We start from the raw sequence: 24,015 nt of genomic DNA, 5'->3' as shown, positions 1-24,015 counted from the left end.
GATGCCTCCCGAAATTCAAAATACCCTAGCTACGTTTGCAAGGCGTTGCTCCAACGATGAGTTAACGAGAAAGATAAGGCAAATTTCACAGGAACTGTTGGCTTCCTTGTCTTGTACACACACACACGCACACACACACATTAGTTTGAGCATTGCTTTTGACGAGTAATTCCGAACCGATTTCTACAAACGAGGGCTTATGAACTTATAAGTGGACCCTGAACTAACTTCTGAATATCGTTATTTCCGTTTTAATTAAAACCACGCAGAGATTGAAAAACACGTTCTTTCATATTTAGCACCTAGGATACGATTCAAAACCATTTTGTGTCAGGCCCCTGTGGCAAATTTCAGTTTTCGGTGCCTGAAACATTTTGATCCATTCTCTGAAATTTACATATACGCTACAAAGGCCGAAACCGAGCCATAGAGCCCAGAAGGTGTGACAAAAAGCTTCAAATTGTATTGGCGTGGTAAGGCAGATGCCATTCAAGGACCATGACCATCATTCAAGGATGTAAGAGGCCTTTCCATGACTTTCAAGGCCTTGAATTGACCAATTCCCATTCCATGGCTTTTGAGGACCTCTATGAATCCTGTGATACTACTTATTAGGCATGTCGCTAAACCCACTAGTCAGAGACATGAGTGGGAGCTTATTTCGGAACTGGTCTCAGCCGTTATTACAACAATACGACAAAGTCAATAAAACGATAACGCATTATTTTCAGATACGTACAACCATTAATATTATAACTTTATTCATATCTTTTATCTTTTTTACATCAAATGTCGTATTAATATTAACAGTCTCGGTTTCTACATCAATATATTCATATAAACACATCGTCACAGTACAATGTACAAAAAATGAAACTATCTCATATCAATAATTAATTAATTAATAATTTCAATTACTTAATAATAATCAATAATAATAATAATGATAATAATAATAAAACATGCTATCTTCGTTTTTACAAAACAAATAATTACAATCATAGCTCTCAGTCATAAACTGTACAGCGACATACTTGCGTTAAAATCTATCATCGGCGATGAAAACAGAAAGTAAAATTTACGCGCATATGAATTTTGCTTTCATATCACTAAAACGACCTACAAATTAAGCGTATTTGAAAGTGGATCATCATTAATTTCATAATGAATTTCATAATCTGCCCGTCATGGTTGACAGGAGCGCTTCAGAATCGGGCTCAAGAGCAAGTTTTTATACCTCGCCATGCCATCAGGTTCAAATCCCAGAATGGAAGAACGCAGCTGACCTGCGCTTTATACAGTAGAGACTCTCCGCCCGAGTAGGTACCGATCAAATCGGATAAGTGTTCAAACAAATAATATTTCGATAAATGTTTTTTGAAATATTTTTTTGCGACACTACGAAATACAAAACATCCAACTCTTATATGGATATCACCCTTAAGTTGGACACATTTTTACGGTCCCAAAAGATCCAAAGCTTAACCCCAGCCTTTAAAAGGACAAGAGAGTAAGTTAAGAAAGAATTGAAAATACCGGTACAAGAAAACGAAGACAGCACTGAAACGTCATCTGGGAAACTCTCCCAACATCGACATCACGGATGAATAACTAAACTGGGCTTACTAAGCACCGAATCAGGTGTGAACGCAATTGGTTCTGTAAGCGCGGTATTCTGGCCAATTCGGAAGTATGCGGTACACACATATTTCCTAAGACCTGAATTTCGTGTGAACAAGATAATCAGCTACAAGATAAATCATTTAGGTGACAATTGCAGTGGAACTACGAAATACCTCATAGTTGACAGCCAACCTTAAAAATTTTGACTTTTAGTTTTGATGACAGTGATGATGATGATGATGACAATGATGATATTTGTTAAGCACTTTTAAGGTCATCGCGAAAGGGACACTGGGGTAGTGGGAAGGATTTGAACCGATGACCTGGCATCCCGCGGTTGCATACAATAATAACGCGACCAACTCTGGTCTGTTTGATCATTATACAGTAGAACCTCGTTACAACTAACTCGGATACAACGATTCATCGGTTATGACAAATATAGGAATCCGTCGCGAGTAAGACAATTTGATTAATTTCATACTGGATATAACGAACTATCGGTTATAACGAACATATTTTCTGGTCCCGTGAAGTTCGCTGTAAGTAACGAGGTTCCACCGTAAAATCTCTGACAAAATTCCAACTCACGACATGTCGAATGGAATCCCGTGCCGCAAGTCGTGGAGGATACACAGACATTTTTGAATAGAAAATGCTCGTCATAAATAGGTACGACGCAACCGGTAATTCTTCAGTTCAACACAGCCAATAAATACGACCTAAATGAGCATTGTTCTTATAAAGCACAAGCTTTCACAAACACACGCACGCACACACACACGTAATCAATGTGCGCACTCGGTTATCAAAAAAGCAACGAAATATTTGAGTACATTTGCGTTAACCTCTGGCAGACAAAAAAGTTTCTTTCATGAATATTATTTCTGGCATGCTGCCTACGAATTACTACTACACGTACGCATACATTACTACTTTACTCTTTTGAAGAACATAAATACGAAGATAATAATATCAATATTTCCATCGGGTTTCGTTGTACACAAGAAGAGTCTTTTTTCTGGTGACAAATACAAAACAGTACGAAAAATTTCACCGTTGAGCTCGCCATACGTAAGTTGTTTAGGTACCAGACCGCTATTGTTATTACACGTTAACAGTCAACCTCGGTTAATCGGTATCGCTTGGGACCGAGCATTTCAGTATTTTGTTATGTACGGATTACAGATAATCGGCAGTCCTACAAATCGGGTGTTACAGTGTTTTCAATAAGAGCCAGGTCCCAGGTCCCAGACCCGTCTGTCGTTTCTAAAGGACCCGCCTGTTTTTTCAAACTAGCTTTCGTTTCAGGGACTGTGACATATTATGGGACCCTCCTGTTTTTCGAAGGGACCTGGCTTGTTAATTTTTTATTGAAAACACTGTAATAACTTAGATTTTAGCTACCCTGTAAAGACACTTTATGGGTGTACTCTTTTATCAGATCAGAGAATCTGTTTGCCTCCAATCTTACTCTATCATTAGTTACATGACCTTTCGGAGAGTCCCGAACCTCCTTTCCGAGGAGGTGGTGTGATTCGGATTTTTTGTGGAGCCAACCGGAAATTTCCGATGGAGACTTCGGAGGTCGTAAAAGACTACGCGCTAAACATAACCCCAAACCGGGCACCGCCACCAAATGCAGGAGGTCAAAGACAGTTGGCACCTGTTATATATTGTATTTCGTTTCTGAGAATACCACGAATAACAATTTTGACCTCATAGTTATCAACTCAAGCGGCCGTTCGTTCTAAGTTCTAGCACCTCAAATCCGGAACTACTCTCTACCAACGTCACTTCGTTCAGAGACAACTTTCCTGTTCATAGCTGCACATGAAGTTTAAAACTATCAACAGCGCCGTTGAACATCGTTACTAAGTGGAAAGTCACTATGTACTACACTGATCGGTCTAAACACCATTATATTCGTTTCACTACAAATGTATGATCCCGATAGCTGACACGGAAAATGCGAGGACTTAAATACAAATTTGACGATGGGACCACGTATTTTTAGGTATTTGTCTACGGAATAAGTGAAAATATGGATTACGAAGTACCAATTGGACACAGAAATCTAAAGCGAATATCATTAAGAGGGAATAACCGAGGTTGACTTCATATACGGTATTTGTTCACACAAAAGGCAGTTATATTTCCTCTTTCAATCTCAAATTCATTCGAATTCACTCAAAACGTGGCAAACGACGCAAATAGGCTACAAAATAATCATCTTCAATGGCGACGAAAATATATATCGATTTAATAATAAATAATCATCATTGACCGAATAATCGATACCCGATATCGATGTATAATCAATAATTTCTTGTTTAATGACTAGATTGGCCTTCGATTGAAACCCCATTTTTCAACAATCTGAAATCCGGACTTATCAAATTCGGAGTTACGCAACGACAGGACCCAGTTCCGGTCACCCATTATGATTTTCAGCGCGGTTAGATTAAAATCCGTCGATCTTTTTTTTTTTTTTTCCTGAATTGTCACGAAACGGAATTTCGTAAATTATGCGTAGTTTTCGTTTCATTCGAATAATAACTCTCGGCTTCTAACCGTCTTACTATCTACCCAGAGCTCAGCTCCGCGCTATTAAAATCGAAAAACTACTCGATCTACACAATGTAATATTTGCTACAATGTCAAGACACAAGCGACGTTCAATATACACAGCTATAGAGAGACAAGAGAGACAGTTGATGTTCAATGCAGGATTCGCGTATCTCATTTAACACCGACACAACAAGACGATATTTCTCGATATTGAGGTAAAATCCGATTCTTTTTTTCTCTAAACTGCTAAACTGAAACTCATGAAAGCGTCGGCGGATTCGCAGGCCCGAATCCATCGAATTTACGTAGTCGGGTAATAGTATGCATTGCGACGAAAATGTCATTCTTTTTTGTTCCCTTTAATGCTCCGTGGTATTCGCTACAGCGGTCGCGAGGCGGTTAGTCATATGACGCTCGACGGCAACGATTCGAAACTGTCTTTCTTATTGCCACCAGACGGCGGCACCGGCGGCTGTACGGGTACTGGTCCTTGTTGATATTGGTGTTGACTGCTACGTCGGCGTGGCAACGTCGGGTTCTCTGGACAGCCGTTGTTTTGTAACAGCGAAACGCATTCGGGAACTTTCGACGTCCGCGCGTAGTACAGCGCATTTCGGCCATCTTTATCGACGACTTTCACATTGGCGTTGTACTGAAAGTAATTGAATACGCGATTAACATTTACTGACTTCGGAGAAACCACAATAGGCCTACTAGATTAGTTTTGAACTGTCAACTGCCCACTAATCATGTTTTGATACCGTACTAAATCATACATAATCAATGATACCTTGTCTTATGACTACAACTGTTACAAGACAGACAATTAAGTAAATCAAACCGATTTTGGTCTAAGTATACAACAGACTGAGTTGTTTTCAGCAATACTTTGCGTGTGTCCTGTCCGTCAAACCATCCAGGCATGCATTGTTCTGGTCCACGATATAGTTAGTTATCAGTTGATCTACCTTTTCTATGTATCTTCTGCATTTTTTTATCAACTTTTACCAGTTCAACTCGATAATGAATGTTTCCATTATGCGAGTGTGTATGTCGAATAAATGATCATTGATAGAAGATCAATGAAAATAATCGCAAGAGGAATTACCATATTGAATTTCAATGCATAAGTCTTTACGAACAAATCAACGTATATTGAAAGTAGATGAACCAATTATACTAATGAAATCATGGACCAAAATTTTGCACGGTCCGGTAGCGTGACTGAAAGATTTTTAGACAGTATATCATTAGAAGACAAAGTAAGCAGCCATTTCCCATCCTCCGTCGATAGGGATTTGAATCTGATGGCATCGGTGACATTCTGCCACGTCACGAAACCCTGCCTGATTAGCCCCGGCCCAGTGCGTATCATCGCCATCATCATTATCACGGATGGAAGAGCTGGTGGCAGTCCGGCTTATCTGATAGCATTTAAGGTGACAAGAGTTTCTATGTAAGCTTTCTAAGCATCTATTCGTGCACTTAGCCAGCCATTACGTCGTTATTATCCAATCAGAAATTGTTTAATTTCAGCCCGGGTTATTCTATGTACAAAGGTTGTCAGCTAGCTATCCACAAATATACAGCAAGCTATCAGATTGGCTCCCCACATTCGTGCATGGGTAAGGCGTGCAACTACGCTGAGGCTAATCGAGCACGGTTGCGCGCTGTGGCGGAGTGGCAGTTTAGAAGAGAAGTCCCAACTGCAAGTAACAGTGTAACCCTAGTGGGTCTTAAGAGACAGCCAGGGCCTTTTTATAGGTTGTTATGGCTCACAACCTTACTAAGTTTTCAGAGCTTAGTCCATGTATGTGTCTCGACAGCCAACGCCGGAGATGGTTTCGAACTAGGGACCTCTCGGTTCCCAGTCCTTTACTCTATACCAACTGAGCTAACTGCACAGGACTCTCGTGGTGCAATTAAATAGTGGATTAAATCCCTGCTGAAGGAGCGAGTGAAATCCCTGCTGAAGGAGCGAGTGAGAAGGATTGGAAAACTTACCCAAAGTAGTAGTTGAACGTAGACGAAGTTACCGAGCGCCGCGGCGATATGTAAAGCGGTACGAGCATCCTGTTTACTGTATGGTGCGTTCACATCATCAGGACCGGCATACGCCAATAATATTATCACATTGCGTATATCATCTCGTACTATAGAATCGATCAATTGCTGTAATACAAAAGGGAACATTGTTTGAAGGGAAGAGAGATGTAATTCATGAGACAAACTATAGGGTCCAGGGACACCACGTTCCCTCGGTAAGTGGTGCTAAAATGAAATGCTGAATCAAACTTTAAGAAACAATGCATTTTGAGAGTAGCTGCTACGGTAAAAGTGACTATCACAAAGTCACTGTTTACAATCAGGTGGTTTTACCTTCACTGCTAGCACACTATATATCAGAACCAGATGTTTATAAACATTCACTTTTCAGTAGCAGACTCCTTCAAACAGCCGATATGAAAAACCAACGGAATTGAAAGGTAGACTATTTCAGAGTGACTGTTTTTAAATGTATATACTACAGGAAAAGTAGCCGATTTCGTTATTTGCTTATTGTTCAAGTGGCTACTCAGTGAAAGTAGGCGTTTAAACTCAAAAGTGCGATAGACATGTTCTTGGATTCAGCCTTTCAAATGCTCGACGTATGGGCCCCACTCCGCGCAGTTGCGCCACCGCGCGGTATTTACGCGAAGCAGCAGAACACAAACATGGCCACTCTCTCAATTTTCAATGATAGAAATCGTGTGTGCATTTCAATTATTTCATCAGCCATTTCGTCATTATAACCCACAGCTTTCATATATCCATCCAAATATTTAGTTTCTTTCTTCCTGGATTATCTGGTCAGATTGAAAATTTCAGTACTTTTAGAGCCCCTGGTGAACATATGGAAACATACGAGTGTATCGTCTTTACTTACTTGACCTATCGGTTTTTCAGGAAATGGAAGCGGAGGCAAATATTCCTTATGTTCATACTTAGCACGAATATAAGTCTCCTTAAGTTCTCTGCAATAATAAAACATTCATCGTCGAGTTTTAAACTGATAGATCTAATTTCACCTCTTAAGCGTTTACTCGATAGTCGTGGATCGGTATGGGCGAGTGGTTAGAGCGACTCTCAATCAGTATGGGCGACTCTTAGATGCAAGATTGTGGGTTCTAACCCCTTACATTACTGTAGTGTCCTCGGGTAACAGACTTATCCACATTGCCTCTTTATCTAGACAAATATGCAACTCCTAAACGCTGAGAACAGTGGCTCAGATGTTTCTTCTCCCCATGGAGAGATTATCGAAAGTTAGGGCTATGGTAATTAAGTTACCAAATAATGTGTAAAGTGTTACGCACAACGACGAAGAATATGGGTCCTGGGAAGATTCTCCAACATTGTTGTTATAAACAGATTAGATCTGCCTTGTATTATGCGTTACCTTTGAGACGTTGGAGACGGTTTTTGACGCCGAATGCTGTTCTCCCAAACACTGTTCGCTAACGCGTTGCCAATACATGTCATCACTGCTACCAGTTCAGGCCTGTAACAAACGAAGTAACAGAAATGTTAATCCCTCAGTTATAGAGACTTTATCTACCTCATCTCAGCTGAGTACGCTTCATGAAAAGGTCAACGTTTCGATTCAATTGTTATCGGCGTCTTCATTCCACTCCAATTCTCACAACAATAATTGATGCGGGTATCATCAATCTGGCGCCTTTGAACTACCTCCCTTCCGACATTCACTATTGCCAAGTGTTTGTATAATGACCAATATCTGGCAATTTGAGAACGTTTAAGACCAATTTGTAACAAATCGAAAGAAATTTTCAGTATAAGTGTCAGCCCTCTTTGGAAATAACTTGCCTCACTAACTGAAGATCATGAGGTCAGTATCCCCCCTCCTGTTTTTAAACGTGTCACGCTCTCAAAGAGTATCTCTTTTACTCTGCTTCGTTAAACATTTCAATATTTTTGCCAGTTTCTGCCATCTGGCACTTGTATATATTTTGTGTGAGTGTGGTGTGAAAGCGAGTTTAGTGTGATTGGGAGTAAGAGGTTGGCATGAAAATCTTAAAAACCTTGATAGGTTTCCTCATACGTCCCTCCATCTAGAATTTTGTGTATTTCTTTTGCTATTATACAATGGGGTACCAGCACACACCAGATGGTGCAACAATGCACTCAGTTATAGATGGTGAAAATTAGTTCATTTTCAATGAACTTCGAACTAGATTTTTAGGCTCCGAAATGGAAATTTTGTCAGACAGGTCATCAAATATATATAAGATTGGCGTCCCCAATGATTGTATGGTATAGTTTCACTGAAAAAATATTTGCCGATGAGAAAAGTTTAGAAGAAATTGAAGAGTAGTAACCAAGCAATATTCATTTTTAGTTCATTAGCGATCAAAAATATCCCTCTTAAGAGGTGGAGTTCTCAAATCTGGATGATATCAAGAATTTGCCAAATGTGTGGAATGGCGAGGGGATTTAGTTCAGGCTGCGGATTTCAAGTTAAATCTTTTTATTTTTTCATTTACTTACGGCCATTCATCTAGGTCTAACGAACGAACTCTCGATACATGCGTTCCTAGGTTACGATGAATACCTGAGCATTCGATACATACAAGAGCACCAAGATTTATACTAGCCCAGTCAGGATCTGTAACGAAAATGAAAATAAAATAAAAACACATCAACATCACCATCCATATTAGATCGATCATATAATATTCCTCTGCATTTTTTACTCCAGTACTCCACCCACCAATCGTAGCTCAGTCTGAAGTTTTGGTTTGAAATGTTGTTATTCATTCACTTTTAATGAATCACATATTGATAAAGAAATGTGTTGTCAATAAGATATCCAAAATGGCCTGATTTTTTCCTGGTTTTTTGAGTGCAAATTTGTCATATTCCAGTTTCCCCTAATTTTTTTGCTTCTTTGAGTTTTCTAGGTGTTCCAGGTCAGCGGCCATCCTGACAATGTTACCGCTACAGTTAAGGATTATCCCAGGTTATATGCTAGGCTTTTGCCACAATACATGCGATACCTCGACCGCAACTTCTATAGTTCCAATAATACTCACTAGGGGCGTCACAGTCTGCACAATATCCATTGCCACGAACCATGCGAATAGTTTGAACAGCACTCGGATCCGATAATGTCATCGTTCGGCTCTTCGACTTTCCGCTCTGATTTGCTTGCAAACTACATAATATTTGTTGTTCTATAGCCGAGACCCATTCCTCGCGTTCTTCATGGTTCGCTCCTTCGAAATGCCACGTTTTATTGTCTATCGACACGATCATGAATTCAAATGCATCCGAATCTGGAAATAATTTGCACACGATACGTTACGGTAAACGGCCTGAATGGTTCAAAGTACCAGGACTGGTAGTTATTACGGTCTTGATATCAGTGCAGGTATCACCATCAGACATTTACGATTGCAAGTAAAGTTTTGCCAATCCCTCCATGAAATTGTGGTGATAATATGACTGGATAATATGACTGGGGCTGGTTTTATAGACTGGCATTAATTATCTTGAACTCAAATATCATGAGGCTAATTCAATTCATTTTCAATTGAGTTATCATTGGGGTAGAAGTCAACACCAAAGTTAACACCAGTCTACAAAACCAGACCCAGGTATTTCTTTAGTTCATCTGTAAGTGGTACTGTTTGTTATCAGCCCTCAAGCCACCCGCATCCACCCTGCCGGCACTCTTCAAGCCAACTGAATACGTCCGGACTCATTATTGTCTGCTACACAAAAAGGGTTACAGAGGGATTTGAACCCATTAGCTTGAATAAACTAGACACCCAACATGTAAAAATTCCATACAAAAATCAAGATTTTTGAAATTTTTGAGTATTTGATGTACATATGAACATGACAGAGCATATCGCTCAGTTCTATCTAGAAGCTGAAACTGTTGAAATTGATTTCTTTTTTTATTTGGAAGTATTCCATATAAATTTTTATTTATATTTTCATCAGTCTATTGGTATTCTTCAAGAGTCGCATTTTTGTCGCGAATAGTCCAAACTCCAATGAAAACACTGGTGGTAGATTAACCACACTTAACCACACAAACCAAACAGATTTGAAAGTTTTAAAATCGAGAATTTATTCGATCGAAAATTCATCATACAGACACGACGTTGTATCTTTTCTATCAAATTTTAACGATCGGAATAGATTCTCGATTTTAAAACTTTCAAATCTGTATATAGTGGGTGGATTTAGAGAGAGTTGTCAATTTAACCCTTTCACTGTATACGCACTCATACTGCCAGTGCATATTGCGTTTTCATGAAAAAAATCTAAATTTTCGATTTTATTTCACACAAAAATTGTCTCACATGCATTTCTTAACTGTTCGCTCTATGCAGTTTAAAGTTCGAAATCAATAGGTGCGGGACGTTTCCAAAACGTCATACCCACTTCGGGTGCCACTGTATGAGGTTTTCAAAATTTCATGTGCAGCAAAGGGGTTAATAGGAAGGATTAATCGAGTAAACTTTTTCGAATTAACATTTCGATCCACTATTAGATTCTTCTTACCGTCTTGTTGATTGGAATCGACGTTCTTCAGCGCTCCGCTTTTCGCTCGTTTGTGACGCTTTTTGATGTTCGGCGTGTCGTTTTTTCCTGAAGAGATTATCATATTGGGATCCACTGAATCTGAAACATCCACACATAACGACGACATAGACATGCGCCACGCACACATACGACACTGCTCAGCAAGACAACACAAGTTTCGTTAACCACCTAGCTGCAACAGTTATTTTTTCACACAAGCGCTTTTGACCCCCGAGTAAAATTTGGTCCATTTGAGCCCAGGCTAATCGTTTACACTGGTGCCAAATCGGTCTGTACCTGGTTGACACGGGCCAAATTTGGCCCACTCAAAAACGTCGGACCAGGCACTTGCTAAATTAAGTCATATTATTCCATGTGAACGCTTACTGGTTCTGGTTCCACGCTGGCATGATTTTGAGGAGTGAGTGGTTTATGCGTGAATGTGCTCCATAATTAGGCACAGGCCAAATTTGACTCGGCCTGCTCCAGGCCCGACTGACCCAGGCAAAATTGCCTCCGTGTGATCACGACTTCTGTGTTTAAATCCCTCAAGCTCACAGCACCCTTCGAATCTGATGGCATGGAGACAAGGGTACAAAACCCTACCCAAATGGACTATCTCTTTAGCAAAAGTTTGTGAATTATTTCCTATCACAAATTCCAATGAAAAATGGCGAAAGTGTTTAGGGTAGATACATGAACAAACCGTACAAGTGTGACTACAGTCATGCGCATTGTATAATAGGGCAGAGTTTCATACCATATAGCAGTCGTGATGGTTTCAATCCTTGCTGGATGCAGCGATTAGGGAATTATTGGTGGATTGAAGTTTTCTATTTCTTGACTATAAACAGCGAGAGACCCGAGACGAACCTGCCACCACCATGATTCGAACCCATGGATGCTGGATTGACTAGACTTTCACACCAGATACTGACGAAAACTACACTTATTAAACCAAAGAAATCTGATGACAGCTCCATAAAGCACCCTTTGCAGTGAGGTGGTTAATATTATTGATTATTGGTTGATTGATTGGTTGATTGATTGGTGAAAGAAAATGAAAGTGCAATTTTATATATGAAGGAATTAGCACTAGTCAATGAGGCTCTTTTCAATATTGTGCTTTTCTAGAAGAAGGAATATTCTTGTCAGCAGAAGATTTCTACCATCACTTGAGACGGAAGAATCGACACAAACTGCCAAACCTAGCCATCAAAAGATTAAGTCGATATTTCCTCTTTTGACAGAGCCCAATCACACAGTCCCTAAGCAAACAACATTGACCATGACCCAGTTTCATTTCGGTAATCAATCCCCTCTAAATCTATAACCCAATTTCATATGGATTAACTAAGATTTGAGATTAAGTCGTTGATTTTACTTTCACGTTGACGTTGAAAACTATCATCGGTTATTAACTTAAAATCTCCGAGGAACGCTGGACCTCAGTATAGAGTTCAAATTTTCAAAACTTCGTAGAATTTTTCGTTCCCAACTAAAATATAACAACAATGAAACTGAGACGGGTACAGAACAAAAACGACCCTGATTTAAGTTCAGATAGCTGAAATAATCGTCTTGCAAAACAAGCTTTAGACTTGTTTTTCCATTATTCGTTCGAAGCCACTCCCGGAAATGACCTGTCGCTAATAACGAGAACAACGGTATTGTTTAGGAGAAAGTAGTTACCATCTTTATGCGATAAATCGTTCAGTTGTGATTTCAGAAGGCCGTTGGTCGACATGGAGCCTTTCGTAGCGCAACGAGGTTTCATCATGCCTGGTATTTTTACGGTTGTTCGTAACAACGAGATTTCTTTGCCATGTACATCATCCATATAATCCTAAGAATACGATATCATAATTACTTGTATGATTGACGGACCACTGGTAGAATGGAAAATACTTGTGAATGCATACATACAAATTGTAAATAGAAAGAAAAAACGCTTATTTCACTAATAATCAAATCACGAATTGGTTTCAAATTAAATACGTTTTGGAAGAACAATGAATAAAGTGAATGGCTTATCAATTGAGCAAATCGGTTGACAAGTTGATAGAAGATCGTTAGGCCTCTCAAAACATACTCCAATATAAACTATTGAGTAAACCATACGTCGGATCAGTGAAAGTCAGATTAACACTAGAGGAAAATGTTGAGTCTTTGAACATGTTTTCCCAATTTTCTTGTCACAAAGTTGTTAGGACATGTAGGCCCTGACTAAGAAAGTCTATACATAGTACTAGTATGCCTCTATTAATAAGTGGTAATATAAGAAAGTCTATATATAGCATTAAGGTTGAACTCTGTCTCTTTTAATATGTCATAGTTTTCGCTCTAAAGCTGGAAAATTTGACTTTCTCACAGTTTTTCGAAGTCGCAGAAAATCCTCCAGTACCTGGTCATCTGACTTGCACATGGTTTACAGAATGTACATTATCATTGAGGATGATTTCATTATAACCGACTTACTTGGCTTATCTTGTAGGTAAACTTACGTGTAAGTTCGGATGATAGGTGAGTATTCCATCGTCTTTAAGCGTGACGTATTTCTTTTTCCACTCTTTATTCAAAGCTTTCGTCGATTTCTTATAAAGATAGCCCTGTAAATATACACGTCCAGAATGAATTAATGCCTACAACCAGGCTTGACTCCTACACGGGACGATACAGGCGAGGAAACCATAAGGGAGAGCAAATGAGTTATAGATGATTCACGATACAAAGAGATTTCAGGGACTCTGATTCAGAGTAATTACGAAAGAGGACTCAACACGTTCGCTGCCGATGAATCCTGCTAGCCCTTCATTGGCCTTTTACACCGCACAAGATTTCTGATTGGCTAGATATGTAGACTGGGTCAGGGGTGGATCCAGAGGGACTTATGAGACCCATACAAGTTCATCAAATTTCCTTGAGTGCCCGTTTTCCTCTCGTCCAAAAAAGACAATTAGTGTATTTCAGTGCGGGAGTACCGGGTACACGTAACATCGCCTCTTTGAACATCAAATTGCCCTTTTTGGACTTAGTCCCAAATTAGCCCCTCAGTGCGTGAGTTCACTTTTTGGGACATCAGAGTGCCCTTATGGGATGTGACAAGTCCTACAAAATTGGCCTCTGAATCCACCTCTGGACTATATGTACATATGTATTAATCAGCGACAGCATACTATTTCAGGACTGCACAGCTGATACTTCTGGGAGCTTCGTTACACCCAGACTGAACATAATTCAGGATTACCTCACCATTACCAGAATTACTTGAGTCATTTTCCTATGTCCACAGTTAAAGAAACGCGATTGTGTATAGGAGTAAAAAGAGTATGTAAAATTTTTGTACCTGCTTAATAGGTATAGCTCTGCCACTACCGACTTCGCCATTTTTACTCCTTCGTACCTCCTCGCTCTGACTAGGCGGTGGAGCCGCGTCGCCTTTTTTCTGCTGCAAAAAGTGAACACTTGTAAAATATATGTCGGGCAAAATACAACCGTTACTACAAACTGTCCGACGGCATCATCGAATAAGCAACCAGAAATAAATAACATTCGTAGAAACTTATAGTCCTCAGGGGGGAAAAAGACAAGATACAAAAACACAAATACACAAACAAACAGATAGAGCGTTCGAACCCGCAACTCACCAAAAGCAAATAAGGCAACGAAACATTTATGCATTGGCACAATTTTTGCTTCCAGATTAAAGAAATAAGCGCTAGTGAAACCATTTCAAGAATGTAGCTTTTGCGCGAAAATATATTTCACTTCCGACACCTACATACCTTGAATATGAAAAAATACTAGGTATAGATAAGACTGGCATTGCATTGTAATTGCGGTCACTAGTATTGCATAATAGTTAGGAAATTGCATTTCTTCATACGGGTAATCAATGATTTCTTTGTATTTGTTGAGTATAGATTTAAGCATAAGAGTTATGAAATTGCTGTTCTTTGTAATAGATTATTTCTTTTTATATCTTTGGGTATGTATTCAAATAACTACAGACGCACTTTGGTCAGGCTTTTATTAACACTTGGGAGTACATTTTCGCTACTGAAATTCCGCCGAAAGCTTCATACTAAAACGAAAAATAATTTTCAGTCCTCTATGCCGTGTTTTCTTATATACCAGGTATTTTCTCTTCCAACAACAACAAAAAATTTCTCTATATAACTGTCTTAATTTTCGATCTAATAATTAGCAAAAAGTTTGTTTAATTTTCTATTTTTCCCCTTTGCCTTTCCATTTCTCCCCTGATAAATATTGACCGTACTCCAAGTACGCTAATCAAAAAAGGCCTCAGTAATATCAACGATCTGTGAGTTAATACAGTTCGTCAAACATTTTTAGAAAATCACGAAGCAATTCCTTCGTAACGCACAAAAAATTCCAGCCTCTTCTAAACATGTCTACACATGGTGTTCGTTGTCTAGTAGATCTTCCCTGCTGCTATATACACATGCAACAATGTACATATTCATACATCAATAGTTTCTCAGGGGAGATATACATTCCAATAAGTAAGCCGCAATCACAAAAGCGTTTTTGGCACATGTCAAATTTTGCCAGGAACAACTGTTCACACGGGTGCCAAACGGGCCCGTGCCTGGTCCAAATAGTCCTTGAATTTGGCCCAACCAAAAACCTCAGACCAGGTCAGAGCCAAATTTTAACACTGGTAAAATTCATGTGCATGAATTGCAACAGCATTTAGTACAGGTCAGTGGTTTACGTGTGAGCACGCTCTTTAATTACCGTTAGGCACAAGCCAAATTTGACTTTGACTTGATCCGGGCCTAAATCGTATTTGTGTAATTATGGCTATAGTAATGATAGATACAGAATTAAGTAGATTCATCTGTCCAGGAAATTGATAAATCAAAATCATTTTACCGACTTTACTTGATCACAGTGACGCCATCATCAGACGTCACTGGGGATGCCCTCCTTGTCAACCTGCTAGCCTGCACCCAGGGGATGGCACCAACTCAACTGAAAGAGTGACAGAAGGGAATCCCCAGTGACGTCAGATGATGTTGTCGCGATCAAGACAGCAGTGACCGTTGAAAGGCTTGATCTAAGTCTCTACCGTAAATACATCCGGAGTTAAGTCATTAGAATGATCTTGATTTACCGATAGATAACACATCATCAGGATTTTTGTGCGATGACTACGAGGAGTCATTTATGTAAAAAAAAAGTGTGCTAAGTTGCGACGGGTAATAAAAAAAAAAACGGGCCTTATTCTCGAGCGAAATTTTGGGGAAACAGGGAAGGATGAATTTCCTCTCCGAATTTCAATACAATACATGTGACTATCAACCTATTCGAAGGCTATTGAATCATTCGAATTATTCTGCGTAGTGCACGGGGCATACGTAAGTCAGATTTTATTGGAAATAGAAACAATTGGAAGCGTAACAAATTCAATAATCAACACATCAGCTCGAAAATAATCAACGCAATTAATCCCTTTATTATAATCACGATAATAATAATAATAATAATAATAATAATAAAAATGATGATTAATTAATTAATCATTGAAGAGCTGATTAATGGCAAATCGAAATTATATCTCTAGGATTGGATTTGATCACATATAGACTGGTTGGAAAGACGTTATATGCATATATGATATATATATATATATATATATATATATATATATATATATATATATATATATATATATATATTATATTGCATAGTTATAGTAGGAGGACGACGTTCAGGGATGTGCCATATGTACTACTAAAACAACTTCAGTACCCACCCATCCACTTTTCACCGATCAAGAATTGTGAGTTAGATTTGACCAGATTTTATGTATGGAACGCGATGAATGAAAAAAAAAAAAACAGAAAAATCCGAGCACTGCGCCGACATATGATTTTTTCAATGATGTAGTCAAATATGACGATATACTTTGGTCACTATTCAACATCAGATTAATAGCAGTGTCAGTAGGCTATGATTAGTGCGGTAAACATATGACTGGAGGCACAGTAAAAACTTGGCCAACAAACTTTGTTTTCCTACTACACAAAATACGAATACGAAGAATCTTAGTCCAATACTAAAACGCTATTTGCGTGCTTAAATTAAGAAAATAAAGTTTTGGATTTGAATATGTTTCACTGTTTGTACTATGCGCATGTTGCTATGTTATTACGTATTTCTGACATCATTGCCGAACTAAGTTGTCTTTGAACTATGATAACATGTCTGGCATTGCCACCTATTTTTTGGAAAGTGTCAACAACACATGCTGCGCAAATTTCTCACATGTAAGTTCGTCGTTGTATCGAAGTGCTTCGTAAAAAATCATTATGTTAAAATAAGACTTTTTTTTCATTCATCGCGTTCCATACTCCATGCCCGCAAATCTGCAATTCTGTACAGTGTTCCCACATCTACCACCATAAATAAGAGGATTTCTAGAAGAAATTCTTCTCGAATGATATTAGGCTACATCAACGATTCGAATAATCTTTGTGTTCTGTAGGAAAAAACCTTCGAACGAAGGGGTCTACCGAGAAATTGTCACAACATGCATATTCATGTTCTTGCTGGAGTACATGATAGGTGAAAATGAGTATTTCATATGAATGAATCTTCTCTTCTTTACTTGTACTAAAAGCATTAAATCTGTGTCTATAATGAAAGCGCCTTCTTTGCTATACTTGGATAGGAATGTTTACTCAAAAGGTAATTCAACTACATTCAGATAAGAATAATATGTTGAACAGTTATTACCACTAGTCCCCCAGAAGACAGAATATCGTCATTGATTGATGGGCAATTAACAGCAGATTCTATTTACCCACACACAGAGAAATGGTTCGATCTAAAAATTTAAGAGCGACCCATCGATCTTGCCAGACAGCCCTTCCAGAAGCCGTCGTGATCACACAAATACCATTTGGTCTAGATCAAACTGGCCAGGACTAGGCCCTATTCGCGTACATACCGTGCCAAATTATAGAGCGCGGTCACACATGAATCACCGATGCTATCAAAACGATGCTGGAATAAGCGAGATGAGTTATGTCCAGAACCGGTGAGAATGTGTTACACATATAGGACAAGCTGTATAACGACTGGCCAAGTGGAACTAGTTCTATTGGTCTACTGGTTAGCACGCTTGCTCTCTATGTACGAAAACCCGCGCTTACCAGTAGACCAATAGAACTAGTCCCACTTGGCCAGTGGTTATACGGCTTGTCCTATATGCGCAACACATGCACGCATAATAATCTCACCAGTGCTGAAATGAAATTTGGCCGAGGCCTGGGTCTGACATTTTGGTCAGGCGAAATTTGACACGTGTCGAGCAGGCACATCCTCATTTGGTACCAACATGAATAAGCCACCTAGGCCAAATTTGAGCGCATATGTGATCGCGACTTGATACGGAAAAGGCCAGTTTAGCTCGGACTTATGCTAGTGTGAATGCGTCAAGCAGCTAGGTCCATTCTCTAAATAATTTATGGTAAAAAATACCGTTATCAAGTGCTAAGCCGCATATAGTCCCCTGAAAATCGTTGATTAACACTGGTGAATGGTAAATTACAACTGATGACTTATCCCGAATCTACAGGCAATGCGGCTGAACTGTTCTTAAGTCTCCCTGACCACGGGGCGGGTATTTTTTGGCACACCCCCGCTCGTTAAATGATCTACTACTACTTACACTAAACAGATTAGATCGACGTCTATTTTTCCTAGACTGCGTAGGGGTACTACTAGGCGTCGGTAAATCTTTGCTGCCGCTGCAACTGCTGTCGTCCGATTGTCGATCCTGTTGGATATAAGACAAATTGTCACACCACACGCAGGCGCCCCAAATGAAAACCATCATCGTCTAACCCTCATACAGCCGACCATACGACCAGTCCCTAATCACCACACACGTATACACACGGTATCGGCGTGCGTTCTACTATTATGATGCTTGTTAATGTCATTTCACGAGTCAATACATTCTACCGAGAATTCTCCACACCCAGCCTGGGCATTACTAGAATATGTACTTGCACACGAACAGGGGCGATAAATTTTGAACGGGGAACATTTTTGCGTGCCCGACAAAGAGAGTCCCGGAGTCTCGATGCGATAGCCAGAAGATAGGGGTGCTGTATCTGGAAAATCTTCAAAATCGAAGTCGTATTTGTTGTGCATTATGAGGGTTTTAGGCTTAGCTGATTTTGTAGATCGAGTTGAAAATGCTTTCTGGAGTTTGTTTATTTTTGAAGGAGCACTAGCAAATCTAGTCTGGATTCGCCAATTAATAAAATTGTTCAAATCAAAATTGTGGCTTTGTGCAACTGCGTAGAAGGCAGCTTAGGCATGAAAATTGGCTCAACGTAAGCTGTTGTCGAATTACGATAGGATGTCCTTACGTAATAGCAGTGATTTTCGTGGATAGTTTCAAAGCTCAAGGAGATTAGAATATGCGTCGAAATCATGCCAAGATTCATATAAACGAAGAGTTAAATCAAATCACCCGATTTCAGGAGACAATGTAATAAGTGATATATTAGTAGGAAAAAACGTTCATGCTTCAAAGTGATGGGCTTTTTTTTCGCATTTACTAACTACGTCACACATCTACCTTTACTAACAACGAAAAAGTAATTCACACAACATCGAAAATTAAAAACGAAACAAACAAAAATAAAATCACCCCAATCTCCAGCGATAAGCAATAGCTTTCAACTAACTATCCGATCTAATACTAACACAGCCCGATATGTAAGATTGTGAGGCTGAAGAAGTTTGACCGCAATCATTCCAACTCACGATGGAATGGCAAATCGTAGTTCGATTTTTTTTTTCTTTAAAGATTCCAAATCCGAATTACCACGTGTAGACTTCTTCAATTTTTCAATTCTTACATTGACACGTATTTATACAATATAGTCCATAGGCTTCCGTTATCCAGTCTACCAACACAAAACAGATTAGGGAAACCCCCGTGGTTGAAGGCACCCAGAAACCTTGAAAATCTGGGTATCAATGCCACAAGATTCAACCGCCCATCGACCACGGTTGAATCGTATGGCTGCGTCGACCAAATTTCTGCAGGTTTTAACGCGAGACTAAGTCTAATCTATTGCCGATTGCTAGCTTATCGCCCAAAAACTTACTAAGACCAAACTAGAACGCAAACGCGAGACTTTGTTGAGAAATGTCGAACCAGCGGCGGCGTCATCAGCTTCCTGAAGGTCGTCGGGAGCTACACCCTGAAAACATACATTTGTATATGTGAACATTTTAAGTGAAATGACTCGAACCTTACCCAGGAAGTAAGTCGCTCAAAAAGTAGGTTTTAAAGTTGACCAGCTGATAAATATAGTGACAATGTAACAACTGTGCCTGTGGTCACAGATGGGCAGCAGGCGCAGATCCGGGAGACAGGTGCTTTGGCTGCTAGAGCACGCCCCTTGTAAAATCTCTCGTATTATTCATTTTCAGTTTTTCATTGCTACATTTCAAAGCACAAGGTACATTTAAACATATCAGATGATCAAGCGGGGCCTAAAACACCCAGAATGCATGAAAATGGGGCTCATTTTCCAGAACTTTCTGCAGGATGACCAGCAGAGCACCCCATCCCTGCCTTGGGAGGATGCTCCATACGCAAATAGGCATATTTAAACTTGCCTTCACACGATCCTAAAGGCACAAACTACCACGCCTGGAGACTTAATTACATATTCCGGGTTGAATTTTTATGAAGTGAGTTTGTGAGGCAACTTGATTTAGTTGGATTTAACGGGTGCAAAGATTCATACACTCCGCATTGGAAAATTTCAAAATCCAATGAAGGGTATTTGGCCTAAGGGTTACTGACAGACTACAGCAGTCGATCTGTGGATACGTTATCTATCGATCAGCGTGTTCATGACCATTAGTCGATTATTGTCCTTAGATTTTCATCAAAGGACTTCTTCCCTGTACGCAGTGCGTACATTGTATCTGATTCAGATCCGTGTGGACAAAGAAATAATTTCAGCGATTATGAACAAATAAAACGAAACTACTATGGAAGGCTCCGCTCAAGCTGATCCCATCAACTCGGATAACGACCTTTTAAACTCAGATGTGTACGATGACCTTATGTACATGAATCATATACACCATCCCGACTCGGAAATTGCTCAAGCCAGACATTTTTACGATCCCAAAAAAAAAAAATCCGACTAGAGCGGAGCGTACGGTAGGATATTTCCGACCACCTCATCTCTCGGTCTCCTACCTGGTCTCTCTGATCTCCTCCCATGTGATGTTGTTGTTGTAATTGTTGTTGATAGAGTTGTTGTTGTTGTTGATTGCACGGTGGTACGCTGTATCCGTAATGGTCGCCGCTGTCGTCTTTCCGTCGGTCTTTATGTTTTTTATCTTTACGATCGTCGCGTACCGTGCCGTAATCTCGAGACACATACTGAGACTGCAAAAGAGTACACCGTGAGATACCGCTCAATTACTGCCAAAATGTCCCTGTAAAAGGCTAGTGTGTCCAAGGCTCATCCCTCCATGCCAAGGGCAAAAACATGGCGAAAGAGGTCAAAACTGTAGTCAGGAATTTGAAAAGGGAAGCATGTTTTCAAGACTAACGAGGAACTTCTACTTCTTATTGTTTGAAATATGAAACCAAGAGTCCATGTTTCAAATGGATGAAGAACCTCCTCCCCAGCCTCCCCTCTTGCACAACAAAAAGTAAACTTGATACACATACAAAAGAAGATCATTGTTAAAGTGTTTTGATGATTCACGTCACGCGCTACCAAGCTCAGCCAATCACATCTACAATACCACTATCGGTGAGAAAAGTGGCAACTATATCCCATGATATGAAAATGGCAGTCATCATGACTGATCAAAATGACTGCCATTTTCACATGACTCATGTGATCTGATTGGTGCGTTTGAATAAATTCATCACTATCAAGGTTGTAGCTTTACTGCTAGTTATTGTGAACCTTCACAGCCTAGCCCTTAATGTGTGATTAACCAAGACCTTAAACTCCCTCCATGACCCTGACCCTTCTCTCCTTCCCAAAAATAGCCTATACAACCCCGCCCAAACTGGTAGGTTTTAAGGGTTTTAATGGGCTTATTTTATTTCATGTCGCTTTTACCTGTATATTATGACTACTATTGCTGGGTGTATGAAACGTTCCGGAGCCGGAATTAGAGCCAGAACTATGCGAGTCGTAACCGGTCGACTTCGCCGACGACTGTCTCATGTATTCTCGTGATATTGCGTGATTCGGCGTGCTCGGACGAGAATTATTCGGCGTCAACGAATTGTTCATCTTCGATTGAACGATTTTACAACACGCTGAAAAACAAATCCATAAGCTAACGATAATGATGACGGTGTTTTTAAGTCGTCAGCTTGTGGACCAGACTTTTCACAAGGGCCCAGCAGACCAATAGTTACCCCGCCATCCTCCCAGGCAGGAATTGGAACCTGATGGCATCAAGATTGCCACCGAACGAAAGCCTACCACACTATACCGAGTGGGCAGCTTAGACGATGTCATTATTAGGCAATCAGATCCATTTTTTATTTCAGCCCAGGTTTTTCCATTTATAGAGTCTTCCGTGAAATTTACCTCAGCGATTATACGTATTATACGTATAATGAGCAATCTGATTGGTGCCACAAGTTTTCGCGCGGCATACCGATGCATGTACCTGCGCACTCGGTCTAGCGTGGCAGCGTTTCGAGCTGTGGCTGAGTGTAGCGATGCCATCAGGTTCGAATCCCTGCCGAGCATGTAGTTACCCATGCCAATGAAGTTACACAGTACACAAAAGGCGACGAGAACTACTGCGAGAACTTACCATCTTGAAAAACGCGTTCAACGTTCAAACCGTAAGTAGCGCACGTTTCATAATACGAACAGCGTTTTAAATCAGCGGCGAGTTTTCGAGCGCGGGTATCGTCTATAATGCGAGGATTAGTTTCACTTATTGCATCTAGAAAATAACAAATAAATGATCAATAATAATAATAATAATAATAATAATAATCCAAGATGCAAATGCGTCTAAGCCTGCTTGGTCAGGTGCTTAATCATAATCGGCCATCTTGGATGACATCATGATCTAGTTTGGTCATGCGATAGGTCATGCCAGTTGACATATTCATATGAAAGTTCTAACACGATAACTTTTTGAGTTGATGACCAAAGTGTATAATTTCAGAATCCAAGATAGCCAATCAGCCATTTTTGATCCAATTATCCACAAATATCCAAATCGTCCGCAATTTTTTTGATCATACACAATACATCTGAATTTGAAGACAATTAGGCAAAAATTGTGGTCTGTAGAGTGTTCACAAGAAACAATTGAATTTTGACCCCGTTCCTCAGTTATGAGGTCATCTTCAAGGTCATGTAGCTGAAAAACACAGTTTTAAGAGCACTTAATCTTAATGCACTGGGCCCATTCTTTTCAATGCGCAATTAGACCGCAAACTAATATCCTACCCAGGTTTCATCAAGATCGACCCACTATTAACGAAGCTAAGTTGCTAAAAGACAGACACAGAGACACACACAGACAGACAATATGAAAATAAGGGTCTCACGGAAGCCCGAGAACCAATAAGGGATCATTCATTTATTATGTACGCATAAAATTTGAATTTTTCACCCCCCTCCCCCTCTGTACGCCAAAATCGGCCATATTTCATTTTATACATTAAGCATTACAGTACGCAATTGCACTGACCCCTCCCGCTCCCCTAATGCCTACGTAATAAATGAATGACCCCTAAGAAAGATCATTCTACGACCTGCACGTACCTTGAGTACCGACGAGTATCAGAGGTATTTCAGCTGTATTTCTATAATGTGCCATTTTCGCGTAGTAATTATAAACAGTGTGAAAACTCATTTCATTCTCCAGCGAAAATACAAATATAACTGCATCGACCCAATGTGTAAACTGGAAAAAGAAAACGCAACGAAATAATGCAGATTCAATTCTAAAGGAGAAAGTGGGAATTAGAAATCAGAATACGCAATTGTTGCTTGAAAAGATCAGGTGCCAGTTGCTCAAAGGTTGGTTAGAATTAACCAGCGGATAGTTGATATGGTGACAATTGAAATTTCATTATAATTAATGAATATGGTATAAATGGTATAAATACCATAGTAACAATGAAATTTCATTGTTACTATGGTATTTAACGAC

At 39.7% G+C, this 24,015-nt stretch overlaps 1 protein-coding gene across 1 annotated transcript in view; it reads right to left on the bottom strand.

Moving 5' to 3' along the window:
- Positions 1 to 950: 950 nt before the first annotated feature.
- LOC141907619 (arf-GAP with GTPase, ANK repeat and PH domain-containing protein 1-like) overlaps positions 951 to 24,015 on the bottom strand; it is a 32,010-nt gene continuing 8,945 nt past the window's right edge. The window contains exons 5-20 of the mRNA XM_074797325.1: positions 23,625 to 23,766; positions 22,657 to 22,791; positions 21,945 to 22,147; positions 21,062 to 21,253; positions 19,950 to 20,045; positions 18,494 to 18,601; positions 14,138 to 14,239; positions 13,296 to 13,400; positions 12,484 to 12,637; positions 10,771 to 10,890; positions 9,288 to 9,530; positions 8,743 to 8,860; positions 7,634 to 7,735; positions 7,121 to 7,208; positions 6,199 to 6,366; positions 951 to 4,846 (exon numbers count right to left, since the gene is read on the bottom strand). Coding sequence (XP_074653426.1) covers positions 4,598 to 4,846; positions 6,199 to 6,366; positions 7,121 to 7,208; positions 7,634 to 7,735; positions 8,743 to 8,860; positions 9,288 to 9,530; positions 10,771 to 10,890; positions 12,484 to 12,637; positions 13,296 to 13,400; positions 14,138 to 14,239; positions 18,494 to 18,601; positions 19,950 to 20,045; positions 21,062 to 21,253; positions 21,945 to 22,147; positions 22,657 to 22,791; positions 23,625 to 23,766 — 2,325 coding nt within the window. The 3' untranslated portion in view covers positions 951 to 4,597. The remainder of the gene's footprint in view (positions 4,847 to 6,198; positions 6,367 to 7,120; positions 7,209 to 7,633; positions 7,736 to 8,742; positions 8,861 to 9,287; positions 9,531 to 10,770; positions 10,891 to 12,483; positions 12,638 to 13,295; positions 13,401 to 14,137; positions 14,240 to 18,493; positions 18,602 to 19,949; positions 20,046 to 21,061; positions 21,254 to 21,944; positions 22,148 to 22,656; positions 22,792 to 23,624; positions 23,767 to 24,015) is intronic.

This window comes from Tubulanus polymorphus, chromosome 6 (genome assembly GCF_964204645.1).
Source record: "Tubulanus polymorphus chromosome 6, tnTubPoly1.2, whole genome shotgun sequence".
Lineage (NCBI taxonomy): Eukaryota > Metazoa > Nemertea > Palaeonemertea > Tubulaniformes > Tubulanidae > Tubulanus > Tubulanus polymorphus.
This window is presented reverse-complemented; position numbering and strand designations above follow the sequence as displayed.